The following is a 15,372-nucleotide window of genomic DNA, read 5'->3' as shown; positions in this document are numbered from 1 at the left end:
AGTCTAGCAGCAGTGATGATTAAGTGGTAGCGATATAGTGAATGAGTTCTGGAGGAAGAACTGAGCGATGAATTCAAAATGAGGATGAGCAAGTGGAGGGGAAGAACGTCAGGCAGGTCGTAAGCAGGATAACTGTTCAGCCAGATCACCTAGAATGTAGAATGGACATTTTGGGTGATCATTTTCTAGTTAACCCATTTTCTCTTTCAAATTATCATTATATTGCGTCTATTTGTTGCCTTCCAAGGTTGTTTTGTTTTAGCTACTGTGTGTTGCTGAGCTCCTGGATCTGAATGATGGACAAAATTACGAGATTTGGGGATATATTCTCATGGAGGATTCAGACTACACAATTTATTTGTCTGTTAAGATTGTCACTATGTTGGATTAGGCAATTATAAGTCATAAATTTTTCCAGAAACAACAATGTAAAGATTTGGAAAAGCATAACAACGATATTGTTCATATGAACAAAACTGCAGAATCAGATAAGGGTGGTATTGAAAGGCTGTTTGACTGTAACCTACTTTATACAATATATCATAAACTCTACTGCAGTGGACCATAAAGCAAAAGCTCTGAGCAGCATCTGTCCTGTTGTTGTCTGTGTTGACTCAGAGGTTCACTGTACACAGAAAGTTCACACCTTCTGGCTGCATGAGGGAGCAGGTGTGAACTTGAGGAGTTAAGGTAGAGACACGCATCCAAACAACCTGCCAGATGTTAAAGGTCTCTGATGAGGACAACAAGCCAAGCGTGCAGACAGTGTCTCACTGGGTATCTTGCAGAACAATCATCTCTACCATGGTGCAATGCATTCACCATGTCCACTCTCTCTAACACGAGCACACGCACACACGTGCAGAGTGGTAAATGCCCGTCACCACTTAGCACACCATGCTGTATTGGTAACAGCCTATAGTGTATAATGAGGCCTCTAATTCATTCAACCTCCAATGGAAAGTCCATTTCGCATCCAGCCTGGTGCCGGCCCGGCTATCTGGCTGCAACATGATACACCAGCAGCACCGATTATTACACCGCTGCTTACTCTGTAGATTAATGATTAAAGATGCTTTTCTCTCACACAGCAGTCTCTCTTTTTCTCTTTAGCTGTGCAACACGAATGCACACATTTATCCAAATTAAACCTAATCTTCATTTGAACAGCTTTCAGGGGAAATGTGGAAAAACGCTAATTTTCAGTATTTTCAGCAAGATTTTCCAGGTACATTGCATTACATTAGAAAAACAGCAATGAATACAGAGTGATTTAGATACAGTGGAATCAAGTCTTTCTAAAAGAGCCCTGAAAGGGCATTTCCTGTATTGGAAATTGTATTTTGTCTGCCTGGAAGGACGAAGAGCAGGCACTGAGATGCAGTAGGTCAGATATGACAGAAGGGACACTCTCAAAGCCTTTAATCTTCACAATATCATCAGCAGGGACCCGTTTCACAAATGGTCATTGATCACAAAAAGCAGATACATTTGCAAGTCCTATGGGGCTCTCGCAAGCTCATGCATTGGTAAGATGTTTGTTTTGATTAGAAAAACACACGATTAATGCAAGAGGAAATGAGGTCATGACTCAAAATTGGTGAAACGGTGCTCAGATTAACTGTGTTAAAGTGCCTCTGTAAAACCACCATAAACAACCGGAGCCTTAATTAAATTCACTTCACAAACGATTTCTGTCATTGATGAAGCTCCTTTGAGAGGAAAAAAAAGCATGTTGAAACATATTTGGTTCAGCAAATGAGTATATGTATACAGTCAGTGTATCCGCAGAGGATGATTTTTATTTATTTGATAAATCTCTGTGATTTAGACCCTCTCTGTCTTGATAATGTCCATGTTTTTTAAACTCCAGCAGGAACTTGTAAGAGACATATTAGAAAAAGAACGGTCAAATGTTTTGCAGCAGAGCCCAAGATGTCCTGACGTTAAGCCTCTCGTATGGGCCAAGATCTAAAACTGCTGCATCCTACATTTCCCATAATTCAAGTGAACGCCATCATTCATTAGACCCTCCCTGCCTGGAAAACACCCACATCTCTTAAACTCCACACCTGCAGTTTGTAATGCTCCTTGTTGAACAAATCTGAATCTCAAATCCCATGTGATAACCCTGATGACATCACTATGACATCACCAGGGTTAATATAGGCTGTTCAGTACTCCTAGTGAGAAGTAAACTGAACTTCATGTCTGTAATCGGCGGAGTGCCCCTTTAAACTCAACGCCCCCAGTTTGTAATACAATCTTTCTGTTTAAAACTTGTAGTGCCCGACTCCAACCCGAGATTACTCAATTGATTTTCCATCCGCCTTTCTCTTCCTCCATCATCTATGATTGAGATCAGATGTGAAAGCATTAGATCTGTCTGGTGTGGGAGAACAGCGTGCTCTTCCCATTTCGTGCAATTCAGCAGATCTTCCATTACACACTGAAACGCGCACATTAAAGGCTGCCAGATACTTTCTATCTGTCCGTGTTTGAATCAGAGGACACTGCATCGTACAAAGTCAGTATCGCCTAGCAACCGGGTGACCTTTCCTATTAGCAGTCTGAGACGGTGTCTTTTTCTGTGTGAATGTACATGTATGTGTAGTGGTGTACGTGACGGGCAGGGAAATCCTCAGGCTAAGGAAAAGTCAGTGAAATCAGGCGCACACGCAAACAGATGAGCACGCACAGCCACAGCAGGTGTTGTCTCGTCTAACAAACACACCCTGACACACAAGCCAATGATAGGTGAACCTACACACACACACACACACACACACACACACACACACACACACAGATTGATCCTTTCCTCAACTTTGTCCCCGGTAGGGAGTGACATAATCTCTTTGCAGCCACCTGATTGCCATGCACGCACACACTGACACACACATAAACCGGCAGCCGCCTCACTCTCCTTCTCTGCATGTCGCTTTCGCCTGCACCCTGGGGAAGATGTCAATACTGCCCACTAAACAAACAGTCTGTCACACATGGACACACCCACTGCAGTCTCTCTGCACATAAACTGCAGCACAGTGGGTTGAGATGCCTTGCTTCAGGGTATATCAGTGATTTGTGACACCGTTTTGGGAGTGAGAGTATAGCAGCGCCACACCACATCCATGACTTAAGGGAGATAAGTGAGGTTGGATGGAGAAGAACAAAAGAGTGAAAAGGTGATGAAAGAAGGGCGCACCTGTCAGGTCCACGGTGATTGGCTCAGGAGCCTCGTCACACAGCAGGGTCATTCTGGTCACCTGGACATTAGGCACAGAGATGTCTGCAGAGGAAAAGCAACGTGGTCAGTGCAGTGTTCATTCGTTCCTTCATTCACTCATTCATCTATTTGTTAAAGGCATTGTTTGACATTTTGGAAAAAATGGAAAATGCAATGCTTGAACAACAAAGCAAGTTAAGATATGACTATAAACGATTCAGCCTGGACAGGTTGAAATATAAATGGCCTCTGTTTGACGATAAAGTCCTCTCCCCTCTGCACCTCTCTGCTTTTCCTTTCTCTCGTTACAGCCTTTACTGCTGGATTCTGTGTTTCCAAGATGTATGTGAGGTGGTGCTGAGATACAGCAGTGGGGGAGTCAGAGCTGTTCTACTGATATCAGCTGTCATGGCCCGGAAGCTGGATTAGAGATGCTGAGGCAAGCAAGTCTTTTCCAGTATGTGTGTGTGTGTGTGTGTGTGTGTGTGTGTGTGTGTGTGTGTGTGTGTTTGATCAGAAGTTGATGACTGCGAGGAACTATGCACCAAGTCGTTATATTGAGTGAGCGGTATTATTAAAGCTGCAGTAACACTGGATGAATAACCAGCTCCTCGATCACTTCAGGTAGACAACAAACACACATACACACCTGCTGTAACTGGCACCGGCCCCAGCAGGGTCTTCTTGTACTTGACCAGACTCTCGTCCTCTTTGTCCATTTCCTGAATCTCCATCAGAGACTTCTGGGCTGGAGGGATGTAGTTTAGTTTTTTCTCATCCTCGTCCTCCTCAATAGCGAAATCATTGTTGTCAGCCATTAGACCTTCCAGAAAGAAGGGACAAGATTGTTAGAGGTAATATTATTTTTATATGTCGCAGTACTTGCAGGTGTTTTTCCAAAGCAGTTCCCAACATTTTCAAGTCTGACATATCCCCACATACCCAAATCTATATTTGTACAATCATTGTTTCACACAATTGAAGTGGTCATTTTTTGGTCATGTCTGCATTTATACTAATTACCACTTGGAGTAGCAGAAGTTGTATGTTTCACCCTTTACCTACTGTTAGCTAGCCAGCAACTAGCTTTCACCATTTATCCACCACTTAAGCTAGCGAATTGAACTACTAGGCTACTTTTAGCTTTTCATTTTTACTTTGGCTAAATAATTCAAACATTTACCCATTAACACCACGTATATTAGTTAACTATTGCAATGTTTTGTACTTTTAACTAGTTCAGGAATTATCCACTAACTGTTTAGCCATTATTTTGCTAGCTGTTTCATTATTTTGCTTACTGGTCCAGCCATTAATTTTAGCAAAAAACTACTGTTTAATAATTCATTATTTACTTACATTATTTTCAGATAACATTTTCAACATTTCAAAACGTTACTTTAGCTAACTGTTTCAATCACGCATCCATTAATTTTAGCTAAAAAAAATAATTTTAGCCACCATAGCCAGTTAGCATTACTTTTAGCAATGGTTTATCCATAATTTAACTACAAGCTAACTGTTTGAGTGGCTTAAAGTATTACTTTTACCGAACTGATTCAATGGTTTATCCATTATTTTTGCCAACAGTTTTAATCAGGGTAGGCTAAATATCAAGATGTTTGTCTGCCAAACTAGCTCAACAGCACCATGCATCCTCCAAAACGATCATAAAATGCATTCATTTTAGCGAGCTATAGTATTTCACGTGTATCCTCTACAAGTGCAAAAACATGGGCACTGGTATGAATGATAGGTTTGTTGTGAGTATAAGCTGAGAAGAAGCTGGTTTTATTTGAACTTGGTGTTATTTAATTTACTTTGTTATACATGGGCATAAAGTCTTCTCAATTTAAAACTGTTTTGTCTCTGTCAGCCAGAGAAGATGGTAGGTAAAAAAAAGGCTGACTTCTGCCTGACAGTCACCTGGAAAATGCAAAGAGGGAAAAGGTGTATAACATTTGCAGCAGAGCTCATCTGCAGTAAATATTTCTGTTATATTTCAGTGGCTGAAAACTCAACCAGCACAGGCAAGATTGCTTTACTGTCTGGGATAAGATGCATATTACTCTATGTAGGGCAGCTCCAGCCATCCGGGGTTTGATTTCATCAGGGAATTTGATTCAATATTGGGTTTTACAGACATTCGATAATGTGTTCTGCAAGCTGAAATTTCATTTTAGCATCTCCACCTCATCCGCACCTCCAGAGAGTGAATGCTTGCAGACTGGAATAGCAAAAATAACCGGAGGGATTTGGGTAGACAAAACCACAGTTGACAGTAGTCATGAAAACACAGAAGTTTTATGTAAACTGGTTGACGAAACAAGTGTTTCTGCAAAACTGTGAACAGTTATCATTTTGAACACATCACAACAAAGGTGAGACTTTTATACCAAGAGGACACGGTACAACACAGGCTGTTATTTACCAAGATGCACCAATGTCCACACTGCAAAAGGTGGTGTGTTATTGGACATTTTCAAGAGACTCAGATCGGAAAGATTTTAAAAATTACGAATTGGTCAGAGTGGGCATAATGTCATAATGTTCATTTCTGTCCAGTTGCAGTGATGTTGTGGGTGAGGATACACTGACTTTTCTCAATAATAAACAAAGTCAAGGACTCCATTTTCAAGTCTTTATGTTCATGCCTGTTCGTGTGGTTGTGCTTGACATTTTTTCAAAAGTTTGCGGAATAATAATAAATGACATGTTTCACCATTTTATGGCTGAGGAGAGGGCCACATATATGTTGTTCTCTCATCGGCTTACAAGGACAACACCCATACACACACACACACACACACACACACACACACACACACACACACACAGATCATTTCCAACAATAGAACATGGTATAGCTGCCAAGACGAATGCACAACGCATACCTCCAGACTCCAATTATCTGGAGAACAGAACATACAGACACGAACTGTGCTATGGATGTCTATTTACTGTGCTGTAACAGGCTTGTGTAATAGCCTCTGGTTCTGTTTTCACTGTTCATAATGAGACAGCTCGGTGTACATCAGCTCTGGGCTGTGTGTAGAGGTAATTGGATGACACAGACAATAGACAAATGCGCACACACAAACTCACACACACACACACACAGTTTAGTCACAAACAAACCCACCAAAAGCATTTAAATGCACAGTGTTACAGGTTCTGTAAACATTAGAGGAAATCAAAAGCGTTAAACAGGGACTTAATAACTCCAATACAAGTGTCAACACACACACATGCAGATGCACACGTGCACCCATGCGCTCCTCTGTGTGTGTAGCGGCACCCCACCCAGTCAGGGCCGAACCCGGCTGCCTTCACACGTCGCCATGACAACCCTCTCAACTCCCTTTACAGTGACATCACCTTTGGTGTGGATATGTTTTATATGACTGGATATTCACAGCGGGGCATTTATTTCCCCTGCAGTAAGAGAGATCCATGGCATATCAGTTTTAATACACACACACACACACACACACACACACACACACACACACACAGTACACAAGTGTTTCCATAAATCTATTTAACAGGATGTTTTCTTCCATGGTTACATGGCCACAGTAAAGTTTTCTGCTTTTTTGGATAAGACAAGTCCATGTCACTTCACAAACTGTGCTCAACTGTTAGCGTGGAGCGCTGCAGCTAATGACCTTCTGGGTTTGACACATGGATGATTTTGGTATCTTTGGTACATCATCATCACTTAAAAGGTGATGAGTGATGATGTTTTGTTGATTTTTCCCCTTTAAATCAGCATAAATTGCGGATGATTTACAGGTTTATCACCCTGTCCCCACACAGATTTGTTAATAAAGCTGCACAGTTGGTAGAAAAGAAAAGTAGATATTTTTTCACACAGTTTGTTCTTGATTTTTTCAGTATGTCAGAAATGTTTATCCTTGATTTGGCAGATGAATTACCATTATCCCACAGGTGTTTACTTTCTACTATAAAAAAAAGTTGTTCAGCAAATGAAGACAAGCTTCTTTAACATTTTTTCTGCAATCGATAGAGTGATAAAAACATGAAATACCATAAATTAGCCAAACATTTTGAAACTAATTCTGTATACATAACAGACAATATTTGTTTCAAGATCTCAGAGAAACATGAGGAAGTACGGCTCCACCGCTGAAAGGAAAAACACAAAGAGCTCCTGTCACACTTCCAGAGTCTCGAGGCGAGGTCACCTGGTTTGAACTGTTCACACTGGTGCTGATTTCTCCTTCTCGCTTCTCCACACACAAACACACACACATCAAACTCTACACTATGTCAGATACAGTATATGACTTCATAAATGATTCACCCAGCTGTATTTACATATCAAACTCTGCAGCCTGCCCCCACACCAGCGTGTGTGTGTGTGCACACGTGAGTACACACACACACAGCATGAAACATGTTCCAGAGCTACTATTAAAACAAGTTTGCTCTCTGACATCTGAGAGCTCCTCTTTGATCTCCAGACTGCTGACCTGTCACAGTAACCGCATCAAATTAACATTTATTTGAAAAGGCAGGCATCGGTCCACAGAGATACGGTCTCTTTTACAACTGAGTGCTTTAATATGGATTTCTTTTAAAGTTGTAGCATGTGGTAGTAGAAACCTGTCAGCCTAAGAAAATATCTAATTTGTTTTAACATCAGTTACACCGAGTCAGCACCAGAGAATCTGATCCAGAGACTGTTTTTTATGCTATTTTTTGAAAAAGATATATTATAGATATATACAAATATTTACAATGTGCAAATTCAGCCTCTTTATGCGGCAACTTGAAATGGTTTCGGCAACATTTTGTGCCTTGAGCACCTTATTAAAGGTATACCATGGAGGATTTACCTAAAAAATAATGGATGGACTTAGAGGACTCCCCTATTTTCTTATTTCCTTATTATTTTGCTGTGCTCGGGACATCTCTGGGTTGCAACCTTTGGGCAGTGGGTGTGTAGCCACCAGCCAATAACAATGCACAGGTGAGGTTGGGACTTTATAGAAAGGTTGCTCTGCGTTTTTCACTATTTAGGCCTAATATATTTTATTAAAGTTATTAAAGGAAGAGAAAACAAGAGTATTTCAAAGCCCAAACATTAAAAAGCAGCTAAATTAAGCCTTAACATGCAGGGCTAAAACCCTCCATATTGTGTGAATCTGGTGTTAGAAACAAGCTAACACTCACGAAAAGCCAGCCGTGTGTGCGCATGTGTGTCTGTTCTGCACGTGTGGAAATATGTGTGTCGTTTTCCAACTGCCTCAGCCCCTCCATCTGTGATGTGATATTAACGGGTGGATTTTCTTTGATGCCCATAAAACCGCCTCATTACCCCAGTAGCTTCTGAAAGCGTACTCTGCATCATTACACACATGCCCGCTGTAAAATATGCGCTACAAGTGTAAATCAGCACTCTGCAAACCATGGATGGTGAGGAACTGAATGTATTTATTCACTTTGTTTTTACATTCAAAAAAGTGAAGGGACGTGTGTCTAAAGATGGAAGCTACAGCACAACACTCTAAAAAAGACTTCATTACTGTTTCATTGAGTGACTATTTCTATTATTTCGGTGGATATGTAGACCACTCTGTGTGCTGCGTGAGGGCCAAAACCTAATAATTAAATAACTCAAGTAACATTGTTTTTACTTCAGCAAATGCGCAATGACTTATCTTCTTGTGTCTATATAAAAGCCACAGTGACTGTTTTGAACTGCCTCAGAGTTTCATCACCCGCTAAGTTCTAACCCCGTCGCCATATGAAACCACATTTCCACTCACAGCCAGTACGAACAACCGTAACACAGATCTGTTGATATGTAGAACTAAACCAACATGCTGAGTGAAAATCAACACAACAATCTGTTCGGAAGGGGAGAGGTGGCTTCAGGGGGAAGAGGGATTCAAAGAGGACTGCTCACATGAGACCTCAAACACACACACACACACACACACACACACACACACACACTGAACATGTTCGTCTGTTAGTTCCTTCACAAATGTCTGTATCCAGAATGTGACTCACTCTATTGTTGAGGGATACACTTCTATGCATCTTTGGTGTACACTTAAAGATCCAGTGACTGGATAATCCACAGACATCACTGTCAGTAGTCTGGCAGAGAGTAATGCCAATTAAGAACAAGGTTTTTGGGAAGCGATGTTGTATTGAGGTGATGAGCTCATGACCCAGGTAGAACGAGGGCTCACACAGGCTTGTTCGTCCAAAATACACAGAAAAAAGGTCCATGTTGGTCCAGTTTTGGTGTGTGGCCAGGCCTTTCATCACACTCATAGCTCTGTCCAAAGGTGACCAAAGTCTCCTTTGTTTAGATCCACTCAGCTCATGCAAAAAACAAGCTGAAAAAAATTCAATTTACAACTTTTTGCATGGAGTTTCAGACCAAAGAGCAAACTACTGTAAATCCCTTTAAGTGTTGAGTTTAAGAGGATTGTTTGTGTGTTTATGTACACAATGGCTCCAAGATGAAAATGGAATAAAGAAAAAGGCCTGCTTTGGCGTGGTTAATTGAAAATACTGTATCGTAAATGGGGCATTATCTCACACACTGAACAGGAAATGTTTAATTTCATCTGAAGTAATCGAAGTTAAACTGTTCTCCTTTTGCCTCAACAGCCTTCCTCCGTTTTAATAATCGCTTTCTGTCTGCCTCCTCCTTCCTTAACCCAGATAACTGTTCACTGTGTCAGGAAAACACTTCTTTCTCACTGTGTGTGTGTGTGTGTGTGTGTCTGCTACGTATGTGTGTGTTTGCGAGTGCGTGCGCCGTAAGCGTTGATTTGCTGTTTTTTTATAGTCCTTTGAGGCCCGCTGTCACTGCTCTGTTCTAATACTATAACGAGACCTCGGGGACACTGAAACACACACAGATACGAAAGGACACACACACCCTGGAAGATAAAAAGGAATCTCTCAGTGCTCTGCAAAGACAATAACAGCTTTTACAATGAAGGAAAAGGCAGTAAAGGAAGAATGGCCAACATAACATCATTACAGCGGGCCATGAAAGCCTCTGTCTCCGAGGCTGCTGTCAGTGCACAGCCCCTCCTGCCACAACACGACCAGAATCGATCCGTCACCCGCAAGATTTCTGCGTGAGGCTGCAGACAGCCCGTCAACGCCGGAGACACTCATAACACTTCATCATGCTAACCAGCAAATCGTTGGAATCTCATTTCCAATGTTTCCGTGCTGATGAAAGGCTGAGATGACAAACAAATGACGGCAGCCGCTGAGATTCGGCCCGCTCATGACTGACACTGCAGCTCCTGTAGAGTACTGAATTCACTGTTGAATGTGCTTTGCTGGTAATGCTACAGTTCTCAGTAGTGATTAGGGTGTGATGCATCTTTGTGATACTGCTGTTTCTCGTTTTTTATCGTGCAACACTGCCACCGATATCTTTGATAAACTAGTGTATCTGTCAGGCTCTACAGCGTATATCCTCTTTGCAGCAGTAATCCAGCTCACATGCATTCTTGCTATGACAAATTTGAACCTCACAGATAAACATTTCAGTGATTTTATCGCAGAGGCAGTTCAAAGTTTGAACTTGTAATTGCAGCATGTGGACAGAGTGGCCACTGTTCTGCAAAGGTATTAAAGTCTTGCTACTGATTGATGACTTTTTTTTTCACTTCACCCAGTTCAGTTTTGCCACTTTCATATTTCTGTGAAGAGTTACTGCTGAAAAGATCTGTGATTGTGCTTCTGCTAACAGCAATCACACTAACACAGAGCAGCTCTAATCACAAAACAACATTTTCATACATGTAATGTGTCACAGTGTAGTGCAGTCTTTGGGAAACGTCAGAACCAGCTGCTGCAGGTTTAGTCATTGGGAATGGGACCAAACTTCCAAACCTCATTCAAAATCCCACTGACATTTGTAACAACTGTGTATAGTTACATAATAGATGCAATAGTTATAGTTACACTGTGCAGTTACAATGCCTGTGCTGCAGGCTTGTAAACTTTCATGAGAGCCATGAAGAGTTTTACCAAGACCAAGAACAGGTTTAGTTCTGTGATGAAAGAAATGCTGAATGAGTTACAGAAGCTTATCTGGACGTGACGTCAGGACTTCAGCTCTCTACAGACACAAAGCAAAACGAAGGTACATCAAACACACACACACACACACACACACACACACACACACACACACACACACACACAGCAATATGTCCTCAGCTGCTCTGTCAGCCTTGTTTAGACAGCAGGTTGTCTAATTGACTGACTTGATTGGTCTCGTATGTGTCTGCTCTCCCGTACAACCTCATTTATCACTACTGGGATGGAAAAAAAGGAGGAGGGATGATGTGAGGAGCAGATACAGTACAGTTTCTTAAACACATCTGACAAGCTGACAGCGTGCGTGTGTGTGAGAGAGAGAGAGAGAGAGAGTGTGAGGTGAGCAGGTACAGAGACAAGACAGGGAATAAGATGAGCTGAAAGTGAGGAGAGAAGGAAGGAGACGAGTAGAGAGTGAAGGATGGAGGATGTTTAATCTGATGGTGGGAGAAAGAGAAGGGATGGAGGGAAGACAAAAGGAGGGAAGTAAAGAAAGTCAGAGGAAGGTAAAAGGTGAGGGAGGATGAGAGAGAGCAGGAATCAGTCCAAAACAAAGACTGAGGGAGGGATGAGAGAGGAAAGGAAGGATGAGCTTCAAAATGTAGAGAAAATGAAGAGAGAGAGAGAGAGAGAGAGAGAGAGAGAGAGAGAGAGAGAGAGAGAGAGAGAAAGGGAGAAAAAAGGATTTCAATTAGCTTGTTTGAACACTTGCTCCTTGCTGCCGGCGCTGGTGTTTGCTGATTGACAGCTCACGAAGAGTGTTCTGCCACATGGGCCTCACCCACTCTCTCCCTCTCTCTCCCTCTCTCTCTCACACACACACACACACATACACACACACACACACACACACACACACACAGACTAAAACACCCTGAGCTGCTCTCCCTTCTTTCCTGGAAGCAGCTGCTGACAGAACATGTCGATCTCAACCGCCAACGTTCCCCTTTGTCTCCTTTCTTTTATGTTTACCCCCTCCTCCTCTTTTTCCTGCTAGCAGAAACCCTCTCCTCCTTTTCCTCCTTCTCATCTTCCACTCACTCTCTTCGAACCGTTTGACCTCATCTCCCTCCTCCTCTCCTTATAACTTCACTCCCTCATCACGTCTCCTCCTCTTCTTTTCCTCTTCTCCAAATCTCTTCACCTCTCCGTTTCTCGCCCTCCTTCCACCTCGCTTCGTCATTTTGCTCCCTGCTCTCGCCATTTATCTTCCACTCAGTCACCTCCCACGTTCCTATCAAAATCTCCCCCTCCTACTCCTTTTTCAAAATTCAATCTCAGCCAAGTGTTTTTTGACAAGATTCGATGTGTCATATCCACCAAAACCTGTACAGACACAGCTAAAATCCCTTCAATTCCCCGTGAACGGTTTGTCCTTGCTTGAAGCTGCAAAAACAGCAATGAACAAATAATTTTTTGAAACGACGCATTTGGAGCGATCAGCTGACGAATGATTCAGAAGTGGCTCTCTGAGATGTTTAAGAGATGAACGGGTGGTGGAGCTTCAGGGAGCCTGGCACTGAAGGAGTAAATCAGCAGCAGAAACAGACTGAAAGCTCTGACATGAGGTTGGTGACTCCCTGCATCCTGACGGGAGCAGAGCGATCGGTTCAAATTGCTGTTTGAAATTCACAGAGTTAATGGAATAGATTATTCACGGCCGCCTCGGATCGTAAATCACATTTCACTTCCAAGAGCTTCACTTGAAGATGATCTCCTCTTTTCTTCTGGTTCCTCTCTTGTCATTGTCAGTCTGGATTTCTGCATCTTTCCTCTCTTTCTCTCTCACTCTGTTTCTCTGTCTCTCTTCTCAAATTACTTGTCTTGTTCTCTTTATCTCATAAAACACACACTCTTAAACACACACCTGTGTGAGGGGAAACCCCAGGACTGTTCCACCATCTGTAACTGCTCAGTGCTACTGCAGTGTGGCGAACACACACACGCATTCACGCACACACGCATTCACGCACACACACATGCATACATACACACACACACACACAGAGGGGTACCTTGCCAAACAAATATAGCACTATTGCAAATACAAAAAAAAAGAAAAAAAAAGAAGAAGTAACAGCAGACAATGGTTAACATCATTTGACTCCTGCATACGCTGTGTCATCACGCACACACACACATTTCCCATGGACACACACCCTTTTGTGTGTGTGTATGTGAGCAGAAACGTAATCACAAAATCCGGCAGCACACATGCACAGATGAGCACGCACACACAGGCGTACACACATGTGCACACACACAGACACACACACAAAAACACACACACACACACACACACACACACACACAGGAGCTAGTGTAGGATGTGATCAATAGTTATTGATCTGCCACCTTTGGCTTGTCTTGGCAGCGCTTCATGTTAGACATAAAAATGTCCACACCCGCCAGGATTGATACAAATGGCACACACACACACACACACACACACACACACACACACACACACACACACACACACGATTTTGAATATATATTCTATGAACCCTTTAAAGTAAACACCATAAAACAGATAATTTAACACAGTGTAATAACTTGGGTCATTGAAGTTATACTAATTAACCAGAGCACACACACACACAAGCACACACACACACACACACACACACACACACACACACACACACACACACAAACTCCTCCATCGCCTCACCTCTGTAGCACACAGTTAGCCACAGCAGCTCCAGCACCTGACCCCCAAACTCACACACGTCCAAACCCAGCATGGTGCCTCTCTACGGGGGCTGCACCCTGTGCGACGGCTGGCAGGAGAAGAACCAGAGAACCACGGAACCTCCACAGGTAGCAACAAAGTAGCAGAGCAGGTACGGATTTAAGAGGAGAGCATCCACAAAAAGTCTTGGATTGGAAAGAATAGAGGGGGGGGGGTCAGGCGAGCATCTCCTCCCCAGAGGAACTGAAAAAAAAAATGTAGTTGGAGGGGTTGAAGGGGGCGAGGAGAAGGGCTGGCGTGAGGGAGATGCAGGCAGAGAGGCAGGGAGGGTATCCTTGGGTGTGGGTGTGGATGTGATGGGGATGTGTGTGAGTGAGAGAGAGAGAGAGAGAGAGAGAGAGAGGATGGAGGGAGGGAGGGAGGGTGGGGGAGAGGCGGCCGGCTTTCTTCACTTCTCCTCTTTAATAAACTAGAGCAAGAAAGAAAGAAATCTTAAGGCTAAAATGCTGTCAGCTTTATTCTTTGTTGTTTGCATGCAGGAGCGAGGATGCTGGAAGCGAACGGAGGCAGGCAGACGCTGGTTCAGCCGGCAGAGCTGTCTGCAGCAGCGTGTGTGTGTGTGTGTGTGTATGTGTGTATGTGTGTGCGTGTGTGGTACTCAGACACTGGCTATCGATTCGCAGACGAGCAGCAAACCCCTCCCCTCCTCCCCCTCCTCCACCTCCTCCTCGTGTCATCAGCCCAGAGACTGCAATGAGCTCATCCTTTACCCCCCTCCCTCTCTCTCTCTCTCACTCTCTCTCTCTCTCCCTCCTCTTCACCCCCCCCCCCCCTTTCCACACCTCATCCCTTCTCACGCACCACCCCCTTCAACTCTTTCTTGCTTTTATTTTCCTCTTCATTTTTCATCACTTTTATGAATTCTCATGTGGTGTCCACTCTCTCCCTCCACCTATTCATCACTGTGTCACGCCATCTCTCTCCGTGTCTCTATTTGTCTTCTCCACTCCCTCTTCTTCTTCTTCTTTATTTCCCTCTGTGTTTCAGTGACCACACCCTGGCAGCAGTATGCTTCAATCATGACTCTTACGCTCTTATTTCCACTCAATCTTTTTCTCCCGTCATCATTTTGTCCTTTTCTCTCCTCGGTCTCTCCCCTCCTCTCTCCTCTGAGATCCCTGGAGCCATGAGAGAGGCTGTGGTACTGTAGAATACAAAGGGACTGGCTTCTCCTCACTTGACAATCAGACACACACCCTTTCACACACGTCTGCACGCACACACCTTGTTAATCTGTCATTCAGTGCTTGTTCAGCTGTCGTGTTATGTGAGACAA

The 15,372-nt window shown here is 43.1% G+C and overlaps 1 protein-coding gene across 3 annotated transcripts in view; it reads right to left on the bottom strand.

The window, feature by feature from the left end:
- Positions 1 to 15,372, bottom strand: part of arhgdig (Rho GDP dissociation inhibitor (GDI) gamma) — a 29,176-nt gene that overhangs the window by 9,347 nt on the left and 4,457 nt on the right. Inside the window, exons 1-3 of one of the 3 annotated variants that reach the window (XM_076752137.1) lie at positions 14,016 to 14,700; positions 3,879 to 4,052; positions 3,209 to 3,292 (exon numbers count right to left, since the gene is read on the bottom strand). In XM_076752137.1, the coding sequence (XP_076608252.1) occupies positions 3,209 to 3,292; positions 3,879 to 4,052; positions 14,016 to 14,088 (331 nt within the window). In that variant the 5' untranslated portion in view covers positions 14,089 to 14,700. Of the gene's footprint in view, positions 1 to 3,208; positions 3,293 to 3,878; positions 4,053 to 14,015; positions 14,701 to 15,372 lie in introns of those variants that run through there. The other 2 variants (XM_076752138.1, XM_076752139.1) reach the window with 2 other exon arrangements.

The sequence above is a fragment of the Chaetodon auriga genome, chromosome 16 (genome assembly GCF_051107435.1).
Source record: "Chaetodon auriga isolate fChaAug3 chromosome 16, fChaAug3.hap1, whole genome shotgun sequence".
Classification (NCBI taxonomy): domain Eukaryota; kingdom Metazoa; phylum Chordata; class Actinopteri; order Chaetodontiformes; family Chaetodontidae; genus Chaetodon; species Chaetodon auriga.
The sequence above is the reverse complement of the archived record's forward strand: the minus strand, read 5'-3'. Positions and strand labels throughout refer to the sequence as shown.